At 42.0% G+C, this 17,170-nt stretch overlaps 5 protein-coding genes and 1 long non-coding RNA gene across 7 annotated transcripts; 1 reads left to right on the plus strand and 5 right to left on the minus strand.

The window, feature by feature from the left end:
* Nucleotides 1-1,493: 1,493 nt before the first annotated feature.
* LOC108030738 (copper transport protein ATOX1) lies at nt 1,494-3,367 on the minus strand. The gene is made up of 3 exons (XM_017103785.3): nt 3,180-3,367; nt 3,014-3,089; nt 1,494-2,125 (listed from the first exon to the last, which is right to left on the minus strand). Exons 1-3 carry the CDS (start codon nt 3,183-3,185, stop codon nt 1,992-1,994), a joined length of 216 nt encoding a protein of 71 aa, XP_016959274.1. The 5' UTR covers nt 3,186-3,367; the 3' UTR covers nt 1,494-1,991.
* A 679-nt stretch (nt 3,368-4,046) lies between these two features.
* Nucleotides 4,047-5,514, minus strand: LOC108030909 (galactose mutarotase). The gene has a single exon (XM_017104094.3). It carries the CDS (start codon nt 5,344-5,346, stop codon nt 4,243-4,245), a length of 1,104 nt encoding a protein of 367 aa, XP_016959583.1. The 5' UTR covers nt 5,347-5,514; the 3' UTR covers nt 4,047-4,242.
* Nucleotides 5,515-6,150: 636 nt separating this feature from the next.
* Nucleotides 6,151-7,676, minus strand: LOC108030910 (galactose mutarotase). Its single transcript, XM_017104095.3, has 2 exons — nt 7,262-7,676; nt 6,151-7,109 (listed from the first exon to the last, which is right to left on the minus strand). Exons 1-2 carry the CDS (start codon nt 7,586-7,588, stop codon nt 6,324-6,326), a joined length of 1,113 nt encoding a protein of 370 aa, XP_016959584.1. The 5' UTR covers nt 7,589-7,676; the 3' UTR covers nt 6,151-6,323.
* Nucleotides 7,677-12,355: 4,679 nt separating this feature from the next.
* LOC127010848 (uncharacterized) lies at nt 12,356-13,058 on the plus strand. Of its 2 annotated transcripts, XR_007763670.1 has the most exons (3): nt 12,356-12,660; nt 12,736-12,927; nt 12,988-13,058. It is a non-coding gene; the product is annotated as an uncharacterized LOC127010848 (long non-coding RNA). The 2 variants fall into 2 exon arrangements; XR_007763669.1 differs by having other exon boundaries at nt 12,736-13,058.
* Nucleotides 13,059-13,308: 250 nt separating this feature from the next.
* Nucleotides 13,309-14,384, minus strand: LOC108030754 (ORM1-like protein). Its single transcript, XM_017103805.3, has 3 exons — nt 14,127-14,384; nt 13,917-14,068; nt 13,309-13,569 (listed from the first exon to the last, which is right to left on the minus strand). Exons 1-3 carry the CDS (start codon nt 14,301-14,303, stop codon nt 13,434-13,436), a joined length of 465 nt encoding a protein of 154 aa, XP_016959294.1. The 5' UTR covers nt 14,304-14,384; the 3' UTR covers nt 13,309-13,433.
* Nucleotides 14,385-14,394: 10 nt separating this feature from the next.
* On the minus strand, nt 14,395-17,028 carry LOC108030731 (zinc finger protein OZF). Its single transcript, XM_044095247.2, has 3 exons — nt 16,915-17,028; nt 15,486-16,786; nt 14,395-14,420 (listed from the first exon to the last, which is right to left on the minus strand). Exons 2-3 carry the CDS (start codon nt 16,780-16,782, stop codon nt 14,395-14,397), a joined length of 1,323 nt encoding a protein of 440 aa, XP_043951182.2. The 5' UTR covers nt 16,783-16,786; nt 16,915-17,028.
* Nucleotides 17,029-17,170: the final 142 nt, after the last annotated feature.

Here is a 17,170-nt window from a genome sequence, read left to right on the forward strand (position 1 = left end):
CAGTTTGCCTCGGAATTTATGGCCCGAACCTGGCCCTAAGTTCGGTTTAGTGTGCCATTGTTCTGGTCGGTCCGCCTCACATCTCCCATGACAATCGGCAGAACAAGAACGCCGCCAAATGGCAAACCAGTCGGCCGTCGGATGCTGTCCTGCCAATGCCCCAACGCACCAGCCACTTGACCAGGCGAAAAACGAGCGGCCAACTGGTTGCAACTGGCAACTTTGCTGCCAAGCATGCGCCAAAGAATTTCGCCAGCGATTTTCGGAATGTCTACAATGCCCAGAGTGTGCAAAGAAAAACATCAACAAAAATCGCCAAGGAATGAAAACAAAACACGGGAAGACTGGTCCGGCAAGAGGCGTGATGGGAGGGGCGTTGCCACATTCTGACATTATCCTGATCGGCTGCGTTAGCAGGTACATAAATAGCTATATCGAAGATCTGCGTTTATGAAATTTGTGTCCAGTAACAACGGACGCCGGCAAACATCACCTGAAAAGGCAAGCAGTGGGCACCCTTCTATGACATTACACTTTGGCCAAAACACTATCTCCTCCGAAGTGCAATACTGTTTTCCCACTTCCGCAGGTCAGAAATTCCAAATATTATCTAATTACAGATTCCCATCTATCGAAAACAATGGGCGTTCTAACTGGTGTCCTACCATAGCCGTTTCAACGGTATTCGGGCAGATAAGCGGTCCTAACTGAGGCTGCGTAAGGTAAGTACCTTTTGAGATTCTATCTGGAACTGATCAGCGGGCCACACTTGAGGGACCATAATCGGTCAGAGGCAGGGACGTGTCTCTGGATGGGATGTGACTGGTGTTGTGACAGGCGGAGCGTCCCGCGCTGGGCGCTCTGTTGTTAGGGCATAAATCAACAGGAGACTCGCAACTCGAAACGCACAAGAGCCGCAGCCTCAGGTAGGCCAAGACGACATACGCTCCAAACGTCCACCACTGAGCTCAATTAGTGCAGTCGCCTGGGTTCTTTGTGTGCGCTGCATTCTTTGCATGCCGAGGTGGCATTTGATTGATAATTTCGTTACGCCTCGAACATGCCCCACAAAAAATGACAGAAAACGACTGAAACAGAACATGGAAAGCCAAAAATAAAAAACATTCAATTTGATAAGTGTGGGTTTCCGAAAGCAAAGATTTATGACGTGTTCATGCTGCCTCTTCGATCGTTATAGGGCATAAACCGGCTATTTGTCGCTGAGATTCGCTGGGACACCGAACACCACAAGCTGATGCTAAGTGCCCGCATCTGATTTGGAGATTAGGACCGACAATGAGACAATTTTCGTTCTATGTATCGGAATGTGAAACACATTTGGGGTGTACAAAGCCCTGAACCTAGCGGGAAAGTGTCTAACTTCGTTGATTTCTTAGTTCTCCGCGATATTCTTTTAAAAGCGCACATTTCTCAATTTAAAGTTTTGAAAAATGAAATTGAAAGGTTGCATAAAAAGGAACAACACATTGATATTTGTTTAGATTAAAACGTACTTGTATATATTTGATATTTTAAAATGGTAAAATTTGTAATATTATGATTAGTCATAAGAGGGCAATTGGCGTATATCGTTTATTGGCAACTACATTGGATTTACTTGAGTACCCCTAAATACGGCACCTACTTATTAGGCAAAACGTTGGCTTTTAAGATATGATTAGTAAAGTTGAATTTGAAATTCTTCTTCTAGGCATAAGTAATGCGTAATATAATAACACTTCGATTGGTTAACTACGAGCTACATACAATTTGGGCAAGAGCAAATACTAGTGTAAAATTTGTAGATCAATCCTATATTTGATTTTGGTTAAGAGTAAAATTTGTATGTATCTCATGAATATCACTGAACAGCGACCCAACCCGAATGGTTCCGGAGCGGCAACGTGAAAGATCCCTCAATCCTCTAGGGCCAGACCCTAGACTTCAAGTTTCAGTTTGCCGTACTTCTGAAACTTGCTGAGAAACTCGTCTCATTTCTTCACTCCGACGTAAGTGGTACTCTTTCCGGTCTTGCGCAGCTGTTCCAATAGCTCGTCGGACGACAGGTTCGAAGTCACGCTCACCGTCCGATCCTCCAAGTTAATGTTGACTTTCTCGACCTTATCTGCGGAATGGCAAAATACATGCTTTAGTTATTAACCGCCAAAAGAATGGCAACCGCAAATGATAAGCGATGGAGGGCACTTCTAAAAAGAACTCAGAAACTAAACTTCTTATCATTTTGTAATTTATAATAATCAGAGGATTCACCTACAATCGATATTCCCAATGAATAAAAAGTTAACGAATCTTTTCTAAACTTTCTCTTCACATTAGTAATTGATTTTAATGGTTATATAGACTTACAATAGAATTAATACAAGCTCGAAGGGTCAGAAGGAAGCTATCCTAAGGCTGCGTACTAGGTACATATATCCCTTTAGGTTGCAATGTTTGAATTTAAGGAAATTAAGCGGAATGGTTTGGTATGAATCTTATTTTAAGGTTTGTAGATAAAAAGAATTAATTTCTCAATTTTGTAACATGAAAATAGCGCAATTGTCATTTGTCAGCTTCGTGGATAGGGTATGAGCACAAGCTACCAGCTACTTAATCCACTAAACTTAATTCTCTTTGACTTAGCGTGGCCACAGCCTTAACTCACACCGTCGATGGTGTCATGGAAATCACTTCGGGCGAAATTCGGAAGAAATGGGCGTAAGTTTTCCCGAGTTCCGGCAAAATTGCCTTCTTGACACCTCCGCGTACACCAATAACAATAAAAATATAGTGGGTTTTCAAGTGCCACTGCTTTAAAAGACTAACAATCAAGCATTATCAATTCCCAATGTATCAATGGATTTAATATTTAAGTTAAAGCTTCTGAGTCACTTTAGTGCATGTCGGGAAACAATGGTTTAAGTAAGCTCACCCACATACGAACGTGGTGCTGTATGTGTATGCCGATAAGAGGGCATCAATTAACCTAATACCTGTCACTAATTCTACGTACCGCCCAGTTTGCCCAAGACACGTTCCACGGCGCTGGCACATCCGCCACAGGTCATTTCCACCTTGAATTCGTGCACCTGCGAAAAGCGGGAAAGTCAAGGCGGTGCAAACGGAAGGTTTAAATATCCCGATCGATTTTGGAGTACTCTCGGGGAGTTGGGACCCACTGGCATTCTGCTGCTGCTGCTGCTGTGACTTCTGGAGTCGGTCGTGTGCTTGTAGACTTGCGGTAGGTTGAACAGCTTGGCGGCTTTGGTCACTTTCTTCTGGACGTGGCACGAAAACCTTACTTTAGCAGTAAACTTTTGAGATATTTATTTTATTTGCCTTTCTAGAGGGACCAAGTATGCCTGCCGTTAAAATATGCCGTCGAAGCAGCCCCCTAATAAACCAGAATTTCCACCTACGTGGGGAAGAACTTTGATACACGTTTAGCGGCGACCCAAACCACACTGTTATGCCAGTGGTGCCCATCTGGACTTCAACAAAATGTAGTTGAGTTTAAAACATATTCATTTAATATTGGAATCAACAAAGATAAAATCGGGTAAATCTCCTCGCTGGACCGCTATTTAATAAATTGTTTGCATGCAAAAAGAACTTGGCGGTCAGCCATGGTCCCCTATTAATTGAATTTCAAACTTCTTGTTTTTGAATAAATAACATATACGCACTTCAAGTTATTTTCATTAAAATTAATACTTTTTAATGAGTTCCAATAATTTCTAATTATATTACTCGTAGAGTAATGTGGTATACCATATGCGTCGAAGAGGATGTAACAGGCAGAAGGAAGCCTTCCGATATATATATTCTTGATCAGGACGCTAGCCGAGTCGATCTAGCCATGTCCGTTCGTCCGTCTTTCCGTCCGTCCGTATGAACGCCGATATCTCGGAAACTATAAAAGCTAGAGAAGTGGAACGTGACACGCAGATTCCTGGGCTTCCTGCGCAGCGCGAGTTTGTTTCAGCAGGGCGCCAGGCCCAATTTAACGCCCCCAATTCACGCCAAGGTAGGCAATACTTGGTTAATTAATTAGTAATCGTGTATTAGAGTGCGTCTATTACAGAGATTTGAGTAGATGTAACTGGTTTTTATAAATAATAAGTGATTTGTAATTTCTAGTTCTACAGCTTGCCAAATGTGTACGTGCTATGGCCGACACTTCCAATTGAATTAAGAGCGGCAAAATGTAGCGGGCGTGCTGGTCCTGTGCCCCACTCGCTCCTAAACGCGCTTGGGACAGGCGCCAAAGCGATAGACAACCTGGTGGTCGTACAGCTGGCCGGGATTTAGCACGATAGGGGGGAAGTCGCAGTGGTTCATGGCGTCCGGATACTTCTGCGTCTGCATGGTGAAGGCCCCTTGGCGGACGTAGTGGGCCCCGTCCTTGCCCACGTTCGGAATGTCCCCGCAGTCCTCGTCAGGCAGATTGTTGGCCGTGGTGAACTGCAGACCCGGCTGGTTGGTGTGCACCTCCATGAACCGACCGCTGCACGGATGCACCACCCTGGCGACCAACTGCACCCGGTTGGGCGGGACGTCCACGCAGAAGTTGTTGTCGAAGCCGCCCAGCGGGCAGGTGCTCACCTGGTTGAGCCGCTTGCCCAGACTGACCAGGCTAGAGAAGTCGTACGGAGTGGTGCGCACGCGCATTAGCTTGCCGGTGGGCAGGAGCTCCTGGTCCACGTCCACGATCTTCTGGGCCTTGATCATCAGCATGTGCTGGTAGAGCGCATCCTTGCCAGCCCCATGGCCGGCCAGGTTGAAGTAGCTGTGGTTCGAGATGTTCACCGCCGTGGTGGCTTTCGTCCGCGCCTCGATCCGCATCCCAAAGCAGCCCGTCTCATTCAGCGAAAAGTTAATGTTGGTGGTCAGCTCGCCTGGGTAGCCCTCGTGGCCGTCCGGCGAGATGTGCTGCAAGGTGACCCCGTCCTTGTGCACGCCCACCACGTCCCAGATGACGCTGTCGAAGCCCACGAATCCGCCGTGCAGGTGGTTCCGGTCCCGCACATTCCGGCTCACACTCACCTCCTTGCCGCAGAGCTTGAACCGCCCGTGGGCTATCCGGTTGGCCACGCGGCCGATTGTGGCCCCGAAGTAGCTGGGCTGATTCCGGTAGTAACCCGCCACGTCGTCGTAGCCCAGGCAAACGTCCTCCAGCTTGCCATTGAAGTCCGGCACCTTCAGCGACTGTATGATGGCGCCCATCGTCAGGATGGACACCGACATCCCGCGCTCGGTGCTCAGCGTGAAGCGCCGCACCCGGTCCGTCTTCTGGGTCATCGGGTTGACGGCGATGCCGAACATGTCCTCGATCACTCGCACCATCCCGACGTACCTAGAGGGCTGCTGGAACCGGTGATATTTCGCCAAATGCCTAGAAGAAAATTACTTGAATTTAGACTGCGTTGCTGTGGCGACTTATGTATCTGGGAGTTTCAAAAAGCACACACGCTCTTCTGTCACATGCAAGACTACTGAGTTGTTGGAGAGCCCAACCTGCGCAGTCTGCCTCTGCCTTGTTTTGACGTGGGTTTTGCTACGCTCTATCTACAACTTTTTTCTGGGCTGTTATGGGGCATTCCTCTTTGCTAGGCTTAATATTCTGTCACTTCTTTTTATGCGCACTTGGCAAGGCCTCTTCCTAAGCTCCTTAATGGATTTTTCTATGCTTTGTGCTAGGCCTTAGCATTCTAAGCTTTTAGGTTGCCTTATTACAAGGATTTAGGCTTGGTTATTTTCAAACCATCCTACCAAGCTTCTTACTAGGCCTACCTAAGCTCTTTGCCAGACTTTTTCGTAGGGATCTTTTCTATCTCGGCAAGACGGACTCGGCTAATTGGTTCGGACCTCCAGCACTCCGTAATATTGGAGAAGGGCTATTCTGCAATGCGCAGAAATCGGTAGTATCTACATGATTGTCCCAAACCTTCTGGGTTTTAAACGTTCGAAATATCAGCATTTGTGGGCGGTATTTTAGGCTCAGTTAAAATTTTGATTTTAACATAAAACTGGAGCCATACTTTTGGTCGGTTCGTAGAGGTAACGAACCTAGATCTGAAATCCAAACTTTCTAGCACTAATAGATTTAAAAGCCACTTATAGATTTCAAAAGTCCAAACACAGTTCACATGGACATGCTAGAATGGTTCATCTAGTGATCCTGATCAGGAGTACGTTTAATTTATAGAATCGAGAACCTTTTACTCTACGCATTACGGGTATGAAAATACAAAATCTTTAGCGATTGGGGTTGGGAACCAGTGTAATAATCCAGCTTTATTTAGGTGAGATCAGGTCAACGCTCAGGGGTCGTTGTTACAGCAGCACTTCCAGGACTCCTCCACCTTGAACCAGTAGAGGACCTCGTGCCGGTACTTTTCGTTCGGCTCTAGACTGATCGACGGGAACTCAGGGTGGTTCATGGCGTCGGGGAACTTCTCCGTCTCCACGCAAAACGAGCCGTGCTTCACATACTGGGTGCAATTCTTGCCCACTATCGAGGTTAAATTATTCGCGGTGTAGAACTGCATGCCGGGCTGGTTGGTCCAGACCTCCAGCACCCTGCAAGATTGCGGATGCACAATCTTGGCCACCTTGGCGACGCTGTTCCGCAGTTGTCCTCCGTTGACCACGAAGCAGTTGTCGTAGCCCTTGATCAAACGGTCCTCGAACTGCATCAACCGGTCGCGCATCAGCACGGGCAGCCTGAGGTCGAAGACGGTGTCCTTGACGTCGATTAACTTCCCAGTGGGGATCTGCAATTCGTCCGTGTCCACGATGTGATCGGCAGCAATCTCCACCGTGTGCTCCGCCAGACCCTTAGCTCCGGATCCGTGGCCAGCCAGGTTAAAGTAGGCATGGCTCGAGAGATTGACCATAGTCGGGCGATCTGTGGTGGCCTCGTACCTGACCCACAACCGGTTTTCGTTGTCCAACTGGTAAGTGATCAGACAGGTAAGCTTGCCCGGATAGCCCTCGTGACCATGCGGCGATACGTGTCGAAAGACCACGCCCTCGGAAGACTTCTGCACAACCTCCCAGATGACGCTGTCGAATCCCACAAATCCACCGTGTAGCTGGAACTTGTCCTGAAAATGTGAAGTTTTTCATTAGTTGTGCCGGAGAACAAAGTGCCCTGGGCCGGGAAAACACAGTATTTCAAAAGATCGCGAATTTGATGGAGGGAATATTTTGAAATAGGTTCTTCCACCACAAATAACAGCCTAACGAAAATGTTTACCTGAATGTTTTTCGTCACCGTGACTTTTGTGTCGTTCATTGTGTATTCGCCGTTCGCCACCCGGTTTGCCACTCGTCCGAGGGTACCGCCAATGTATGCTCCCTTGTGGGCCACGTAGCTGGCGATGTCGTCGAACCCGAGGCACACATCATCCACCTTCTTGTACGCGTCCGGCATGCAGACGCTCTGGATGATTGCCCCCAGTTGGATCACCGAAACGGTCATTCCTTTGGAGTTCTTCAGCGTGAACCGGCGCACCATTTCCGGGGATTTGGTGAACGGATTCACGGCCAGGCCGAAGATCTCCTCCTCAAGGGTAATCGACATTTCGGGCGTCTCGGTCTCGTTCCTTCCCCCTCAAACGGTTGACAGCAACTGCCTGGGTGTCAGTGAGGCACCGGTCCGGCACACCTCTGTTTACTACAAGTTTACTACTGATTATAGCTAGCCAAAGTCGTTTGGGTCGCGAGCTTCTCCCTCAAAGTCAAACCGGGCAATCAGCTTGTCAGAAGTCGATTCTCTATCCCCGGCCCTTTTACCGCCCACAACAGCCAGCGTCAGCACTATCAGAGGGGCGAGATAGAGCAGCAGTGTAATCGCCACTTAAGTAGAATATATACTACCGCAGGGGCGCGACTGGCTGGAAAGCACCTAAATAAACAAAAGCGTGTCCCGACCGCGAATACCCACTACCCACAGTATTGTTGGATGTTGTGTGCGAAAAAATGTACTTGGTTTTAGTCCATTGTCTTTAATTTTGTCATTAATTTCAGGAACAATGTGTAAAAGTGGGCTAAGTCCATATGAACTCCTAATATATCTATACCCTTGCAGAGGGTACAATAAGTTCAGGCAGAAGTTTGCAGCGCAGTGAAGAAGACGTTTCCGACCCCGAACTCTGTATATATTCTTGACCATCAGGACGAGTCGATCTATCCATAACGGAATAAAACCTTCTCAACATTAATATTTCTAGTGCAGGAAGTATATGTATATACTCGTATATATATGTATATAGACATCCTAAAGCTCCCAGACGAGCGACAAAAAAAAAATAAAAACAGAGAAGAACGCTATAGCCTCGACTATCAGATACCCGTTACTCAGCTAAAGGGAGCAAATAGGAAATGGAGCAGCAAAGCTATATTTTACGGCGCCACCTACCGGCTATTTCAGTAGATGCTATGTGGGCGGCAGAAAGATTTAAGCGTTTAAACCGTTTCTTGCGATAGAGTGGGCGTGACAAATTTTAAGAGCAGCAGGAAGCCCTGAAATCTGCATGCCAAGTTTGGTTGTTCTAGCTTTTATAGTTTCAAAAATCTCAGCGTTCATACGGACAGACGGACATGGCTAAATCAACTCGGCGGTCGGGTCGGGTCGGAAACGCCTATTACATACTTCTTACTTTCATACTTTCTGACGAATCTAGTATACTATTTTACTCTACGAGAAACGGGTATAAAAATTTCTTAAAATTCAAACTTTCGTTTTATTTTAATATATTAAGATATATTCTTGGGAATGTTATATACATATAGCTACCATGGAACAATCCGACCTGAAGGGTATAGAAACCATATCTTGCCGAAGATAGCTTCCTTTCTCATTTGTTGCTTTGTCCAGCAATTTTTTAATCCATTATTTCATAAATTAAAGGGAGTAAATTAAAATCAAGGTCTTTTTTCTGGGCGTAGCTTACTTAATGTAATGACAAGAATATAGGCTATACTCAAATTGTATTTTTTTCTTTTTTCTTAAAAAATTCAGCATGTTCAATTGCGCTACTTAATCCTTACAAACGAATTGTTCGAATGAAGATTATTCCTGTAAGTGATTGAGTCATTTATTTAACATGCAATTTATTGGCTTATTGGTCTAATGCTCATTGTACAAGACTTAAGAGATGGTAACCCACCCCACCAAAATCCTTCCGGTCCGTACTTTGCATTGGCTTTGTTGTAATTTCCATTCAAATTACTGCAGGTAAAACAATTTTCATAACACACTCAGATTTGAAAAATAACTTTCTCACCACTTAAAGCATGGAGCAGTCCACCATGAAAACGATTTATAAACGCCTTTCCAGTTGTTATAGAACTCGAAGATCTGGTTTTCATGGTCCCGCAGAGCATCGCCTGCGTTTCCGGAGTACTTTCCCAGGGACTTCAGACTGTACTTTTCCGCTGAACTGCCGATTGAAAAGTTATCATACCGAGCATAGGTTTCATCCCCAGCATAGTCTTCGAATGCGATGTAAAGTTCATGTCTTCGATTTTTCGTAATGTTATGCAGTTTCTCGCAACCGATCCAATACGCGTTAATAGAGTCTCCAAATCCGACATTGTATAAGTAGCTTTCCGTAATAAAATCAAGTTGACCGTTTTTTCGACACTGAATGACTGTCCAGCCAATTCCAGGCCTTTCACCGACACCACTGACTTCTTTGCGCATGGGGATTTCTGTACTCTCTTTGTATTCCAGCTGAGCAATATTTTTTTGCTGTTCCTTATCTTTCTTCAAAGCACAACATTTCAATATTGATATTTCTTTCTCTAGACTAGCCACTTTTTTTTTTAGGCTTTTTATCTCCTCTTGATACGCAGGAATTTTTTTCGTATATTGAAAAGGATTAGTTTCTGATATGTCTATATTTAAATCGTGCTTACTAATTTCGATATTAATATTGTATGACTTATTAATTTTCATAATGAAATCACTCCCATTTAAAAAAGTTTCTATGGCTTTTTTTATATTACTTATCAATATAGATTTGCTATATACGTTGCTCTCCATGTTGTAAGCGCTAATAAAAACGAAAATAATACAAGTGTCCGTGATTAATCAAGTGTGTTTAGTTTGGAGTTCATTTATTTACTTTTGGATTGATTATAGTTGGCTTTAAATTAATTTAGCAACGAAGACAATTTATTTTAGGTGAGACCAAGGTACCTTCAATATAAAAAACACCAACGATATAATTTTGTTATATTATTTTTCCACCAATTTTCCGACTGTTCCTATGGCAGCCATGTGATATATTATTTGATATATGATATATATTTTGATAAAATGAATAATAAAAAAGTTATTTTCAAGCGTAGGTGGTTATATGTTAAAAAGCACAATAGATAACATTTTTCCATACTATTTTCCCAGTTTCAGCTTCTGCCCGATAGCTTTAAAATGAAGGCTAGTAAAAATGTTGCATTACTGTACGGCAGTACACATAGTGACAAAGCGCACCAGAGCGTGTGGAAGACAAGTATTATATATAGCCGCAGAATTGAAAATCAGCTATGGCAGTCCGATTGTAACAAGCGATCGAAAGGAATCGCAAAAACTAACAAGATTGCATTCCAAGACTTTATAAATGAAAATTTATTTGGGAAAAAAAGCGGGGAAAGTGTGAAAGTAAAAGATTAAAAAATTGTATCTGCTGGAGTCGGTGGGTATAAATGCCCCCAGGCCTATTTCTATTCTTACTGAAAATTTGCGCTTAAAAGTAATTCCAAAAACAAGATTTTCTTCTCCTTCCCTTTGCTTTTGGGTTTGATTACGAAGTGACGAAGCGCACCAAAAGGGTGTGCTAAGCGACTGCTTTATACACACGAAGAAATGAAAATCTATAGTAATCGTCCAATTGTTTCGGGTGATACTTCAATCGAAAGGCGTTGCAAAAACGTAAAGAATTGCATACCAAGACTTCAAGAAAATCAATTAGTTTGGGAGAAAATGTGTAAAAGTGAAAAATTGGACAGCGGTATCTGTTGCGGCCGGTTGGGATAATTACCCCCCTCTATCAACCTAGTTGTATTCTCATTAAAAATAATGACACCTTTTTCAAATTGAAAATTGTATTTGTTTGTAAGTTTGTCCTGAAAATATAATTAGATACATCAATTTTACCAAAATCCAAACCAAAACCAAAAATCAAAAAACTAGCTAGTTTGCCGAGAAAACAGCTATAAATAGCTAATTTTACACACAAGTAACTTATGAACTACTAAAGCTACATGTTATTAGAAAGGTATTTTGAAATGTGTACCCCTTTTTAACATCATTTGTTTAAATACATAAAATCAAATCATATACCTGATATCAAGCAAAAACAACAACAAGGTAAAAATCTAGTGACTATCGCACCTTCAACAATCAAAAGTTCTAATATAAACTCTTATGACGAAAATGTGTTATACGACCAACTAAATATAAATGTTATTTAAATATAAACTAAATAAATAAATTTCTTAAATAAATAAATTAATACGCAAAACAAGATTTTCCACTTTTGGAAAAACTCTCTAGCTTAGCGAAAAACAGCTATAAATAGCTACATTTTGTACACCCGCAACTTCAGAAGTACTAAAGTTATACGCAGTTAGTGCTATACGTATAAATAAAATACTTTTTTCGCTTTCCTAACGCGATTTGTCGAAATACTAACCAAAAGTTTTTTTTTTCCAGTATTTTTTAAACATTTTTCCTATTTCTGAAAAGCGGATTTAATGATTTCACTAAGCCTAAAAGTGTATACCCATGAAATGTTTTGTACCCATTGACATTTCCCCACGTTTTAGATGCAACACATTGCAACATCGCACCTAAAGCAAATAAAAGATCTGATATTAACTTATGTGATGAAAATGTATTATACATCTTCTAAATAAATACATTTCCTTAATTTTTTTTTACACCCGGCACGCTGCTCTTGAATAGCTTGTGCTTAGCTAAACTGTGGGATATAGTCGTCTGATTGTTTTTAATTTTTATTCCCAGAAGTAGAAGTTAATATTAAAAAAAACAATATCCATTTTTGTATAATTTAAATTATTAAAATTATAATAATATAATTATAAAATATTAAATTTTAAAAAATTGTTTCTTCTTTATTCCCATGTGAGTAAAACAATATACATAGTTGTATCCAGCTCGATCCAGCCCGTATGCAACGTGCGATATACGACTTTTGGTAGGGTTTTATCCCGAAAGCTTAAAAACAGAAAGACTAGTCTGCGTAGAGACGGACAGACGTCCTTGGCTAGATCGACTCGTTTGTAATACTTGCCATGAATATACCCCTTCGGTTCTGCAGTAGGCTCGCAGTGACAGGTCGAGTCGGCAAAATACTTTTGTTTTTTTTTTTGCCGTAAACTGTATCTCGCTGTCGACATTAGCAGAGCGTAGAAGAGTGTCGAAAAAGCGGTCGTGCAACAAGGAAATCAGAATTTCGAAGATTCCTGTGTCTTATAACGTGCCTGCCCGCGGCTCGTAGAGAGACCACCTTCAAAAGAAACGAAAAGAAGAAGACCTGGGGCAGGCAGTTGAAATTGTGAGCTGCGACCTATTTTGATTTATTAATAAAGGTTACATATTCGAAAAAAAAAAATTAATAAAGAGAGGTAAGTGCTACCTTAAGCAAAGATGTTGGCATTGATCCACATTTAAAGTACATCCTTTTTTGGGATTTTTTATAGGTCTTTCAAAATACCCTAGAAAAATCCAGTTCCTTCACCCGAAGGTGACATGATGAAATGTTTTGTGCAAACAAAAATCCCGCAAAGGGTTTTACACAGTTCGAAAGGTAAATATACCATTATACAAGTGAAAGATCATTGGCCAGGGATTCGGAGCACATAGGCCGATGTTCGGAGAAGGCGACGACGAACGTAAGAAACAAAATAACAAAACCAAAACTAGGTTAACTTAAAATAACTGTAATTCAACAGGAAACGTTTATAACATACTCTAATTAAAACGAAGTAAAAAGTAAATAAAAATAGATGTATTTTAAATTCAATACTTGGATAGGTAAAAAGTCTATGGTATTTCCGAAGTGTTTTCATATAGGAGTCTTTTGCAGGATGCAAATAATTGAAAACTCATTGCGAAAAGTAAGAATTTCCGACTTGCAGGTGATAGGCCATACAACAAATGAGTATAAGGAACAAGTGAAATCCGGAAAATTTAAATTAAAACTTAATTTATTGATTGTTGGCTTAGAAGGAAAAACATCGCGGGCGTAAAAAGTAAAATTTTTAATACACTACTTTAAATTAGTTTGTTATTTTTATTTAGGAATATTTACATGATTTACAAATTGAGTAACAAGAACTGTGGCAGCAGTACAGTTATGTACATTCACTAAACCAATCCAATCAGTAATGACACAGTTTTAGTACTTATTAATGTTGAACAATCGCACACCGTGAAACTGTGGCAACTTCGGAAGCGTGACGACCACCAGGGATACAAAATTTGCTATAAAGTGTTCCGTGTTGTTCCGTGTGTACAGGCAGGTAAGTAGGAATCTATAAAAACAATAGTATTACACAAATGTATTTAGATTCAGTAGAGGTTTTTGGTTTGGTACTTTCATGGCTCTCTATAATTACTTAAACAACAAGATATGGTAAAAACAAACATAAATAGTATTTAATTAATGATATTCAAATCTACTTCAATTTAAAATGTTGCAGAATCAAGTGTGAACTTAAATTCATTTTGATTTCGAACCTAGGTTCGCTTTACAAATATTATGTATTTTCGGATGATTTTAGCGCGGTGTCGGAACCTATTGGAATTTAATGTAAATTGGCACTTGACTCTACTTCTAGGCACTTCCACCATCGTTTGCCCTAACACGGAAGGCACTTACAGCACAATAGGAACGGCGGTGAGAAACTTGCGGGTTGTGGTCATTTGCACTCCGTCGTCGATCTGTTCCCAGTGCGTCCAACGCCGGCTGGGATCGTTCTCTGTGCTTAGCCACGGAGCTCCCTTTATGACGTGCAGGAAGTACAGGTGAGCCTGGACAGAGAAAATTAGGATATACTGCTTGTCGGACCTCGGGCATTTGAGCACTCACCGCATTGTGGAGCAGATTGGTGGCCGTCCAGGCCCACGGAATGCTGACAAAGGGCACTGATAAGAAGAGCAGGTGCACCGAGAGCATGCCCAACAGATAGGACAGCCAGAATCCACGGGCACTTAGCCAGGAGCTGTTTGGATTCGCCTCGCCGTGTCCTCCTGCTATGGACGTCATGTGGCAGAATTATTCACCTTCGGTGGCAGAGCAGTTTAATAACAAAAAATAATTCATTCGGGTTCCGTGTGACCATGGATGCATTAAAATCTTACACAGAAAAATACTGAATACCGCCTGGGGAGCAAAAAAAACGAATTATAGCCGGATTACATTTGCACATTTTATTCTTGCGTCATTAAGTTTAAACGTTTAAACACTTGCTGGCGGATCGCTGTACATATGATTAAAGGTCTGCCGCACTGGGGCGGTGCGGTGCGGCGCGGCTCCTCGCTGTTTTTACCGCGTAGAGAAGTTTGTATGTAATTATATGAAAGCCTGCACACTGACGCGGCGCGTCCGGGTCCGATGCAGGGCAAGGCCGCGTGGATGCGCGCAAAAGAATTTAAGCGGCGATTGACGCGCCGATATCTTGTATTCCCGTAATTTTCCGGCTGTTATCGACAATCGTGGGGGCATCAGTCTTGGCCCGAAAACAAATAGAAGGAAATAGAAGAAAGCAAAGAATGAAGTCGGAATGAAATCTAATGTATCGATTACGGTGCATTCGCTCCGACGACTTCGCGTGAGTGTGCGTTCCGCAAGCGGAGTAGCACAGCTCAGCGTCGTACCGCCACGCGCCGCATCGCCCCAGTGTGAGCAGATCTTAAGTCATAAGGTACTATACTTAAAGAGTAAATAGAAAATATACACAAAATTAAGTCCCAAAGGAATCGGGCTATAAAAACATACAAAAAAGTTGAATTGAATTAATATAAGTTTTATTATTTATAGCTAAAAATGAATATTAAATTAAGTAAAAATTCAAAGAAATAATATCATCTTTTATCTAAGGCATTAAACGCTTTTTAAACGGCTCATTTATTTTTTTTCGATGAAAATTTTATAAAATATTTTTTAAATGTTTTACTTTAATATGACGCTTAAGATTTGCGCTAATTCCAAAAGCCTTTGGGCATTGGGAACACTTAAATGGACGTTCGCCCGTGTGCGTTTGCATGTGCTGCTTAAGTGTTGCAGATACTGCAAAAGCCTTCGTGCACTGAGAACACTTAAATGGTCGTTCTCCGGTGTGCCCTCGCAAGTGTACATTAAGAGCTGATTTATGAGCAAACGTCTTCGAGCAGTTTAAACACTCAAATGGTCGTTCCCCTGTGTGTGTTCGCATATGAATCTTTAGACCTGAAAGAAAACCGAAAGTCTTTGTGCAGAGTTCACATTTTATCGGCCTTCCTTCTGCATGTATTCGAAGGTGACACTCGAGCTTTTTCCTAAGTGTAAAACTCTTCGGACACTGCGAGCACTTGAACGATAGACCCCTTGTGTGCAATATGATGTGTCTCTTCAGATTTCCACTGGTACTAAACGACTTTGGGCAATGAGAACACTGAAATGGTCTTTCTCCTGTGTGCGTTAGCAAGTGCCGCCTAAGATTTGGCCGAAATGCAAACCCACTTGAGCAGTGGGTACATTTGTACGGCCGATCTCCTGAGTGAATACGAACATGGGATTCAAGGAAGTGCTTAGTTGAATAATTTTTCTTGCAGTATGAGCACTGGAACGGTCTTTTTCCTGTGTGGGTTCGCAAATGTATTTCAAGATGTGAATTGTCGGCAAAAGTCATTAAACAATGAGAACACTTAAATTTAAGCTTCCTTTGGTGAACTTTCTGGTGAATTTTAAGATTTTTGTTTGTTGTAAAACTTTTACAGCATTGCGGACAGATAAATGAACGTTCTTCTGTGAGAGCTCGGAAATGCTTCTTAAGACGTATTTCAGCTTGACATTTTTTGTAGCTTCGGAAACCCTCGTTAGCTTCTTTCCTTGTGTGCAAAACCAAGTGGCGCTTAAGATTTCCATTTGTTCCAAAAGCCCTTAAACATTGAGGACACTTAAAAGGCCGTTCTCCCGTGTGCGTTCGAATGTGTGTATAAAGTCCGGATTTGGATCGAAAAGTCTTTGTACAATGTGAGCAGTTTAGCGACAGTTTGTCATTGCTATCATGAACACCAGGCTCAAAGTCTTTATCAGTGTCATAACTAACATCCTTCTTTAAATCGTCAACCATCTTTTGTAAATACAATGTACACGTTTGAGAACTGGACTGGTTCATTCCTTTGTTCTTATCTTGAATAGGATCGTGGTGCAGTCGAGTGTCTTTACTCGATTCTTCTGTCTTGGTCGTCACTTTCTGGAAACAGTTTGATATACCGTCGCGTTCCTCTTGCCGTATATCATTAAAGAAGCTGTAGAACTGGTGACTTCTCTCATATGTTTCTATAATTTCGAATGCGTTTTGCGTATCTTGTAGACAGATTGCGCAAATGCTCTTTGGTAAGTGATCCTGTTTCTCAATTACGTAACCGGTGCACTGAGAAACCTTGCTAGCAATGGAAATGCCGGAATCACATATCACATCGAAAATGTTAACCATATTATCGCCTATATCCAGGCAAACACGACAAAGAGACGACTCCATAAATCTGAAATTGAATATCTCGTTTTAATATCCGTATTACTTAACTTGTTTTTTCCTATGTTAATGGAGCAATCAAGGAGTGTAAAATAAAGGGTTTTTAATATTTGGTTTTTTATGTTGACCTAAAAGTACCTTTTTCACCTTTGTTAAGAATGCGCTCTACATTTAATTTAGAAAGTGTATTAATTCGTCCCTCGAAATTACATCAATAAGAATATAGCAAATTGGGAGCGCGGAGATGCGAATAAGTCAAGAGAAATTTTCTTACTGGTTGTATAAGGCATGACGTCTTCTTTATATACATGCTTCAAGTGCAGATGCATAAATAGGGTTCTTAATATATCGTAAATATAAGTTACCTGGGGATGATAACTTCAAAAGAGGTGGC

Source organism: Drosophila biarmipes, chromosome 3L (assembly GCF_025231255.1).
Source record: "Drosophila biarmipes strain raj3 chromosome 3L, RU_DBia_V1.1, whole genome shotgun sequence".
Classification (NCBI taxonomy): Eukaryota; Metazoa; Arthropoda; class Insecta; order Diptera; family Drosophilidae; genus Drosophila; species Drosophila biarmipes.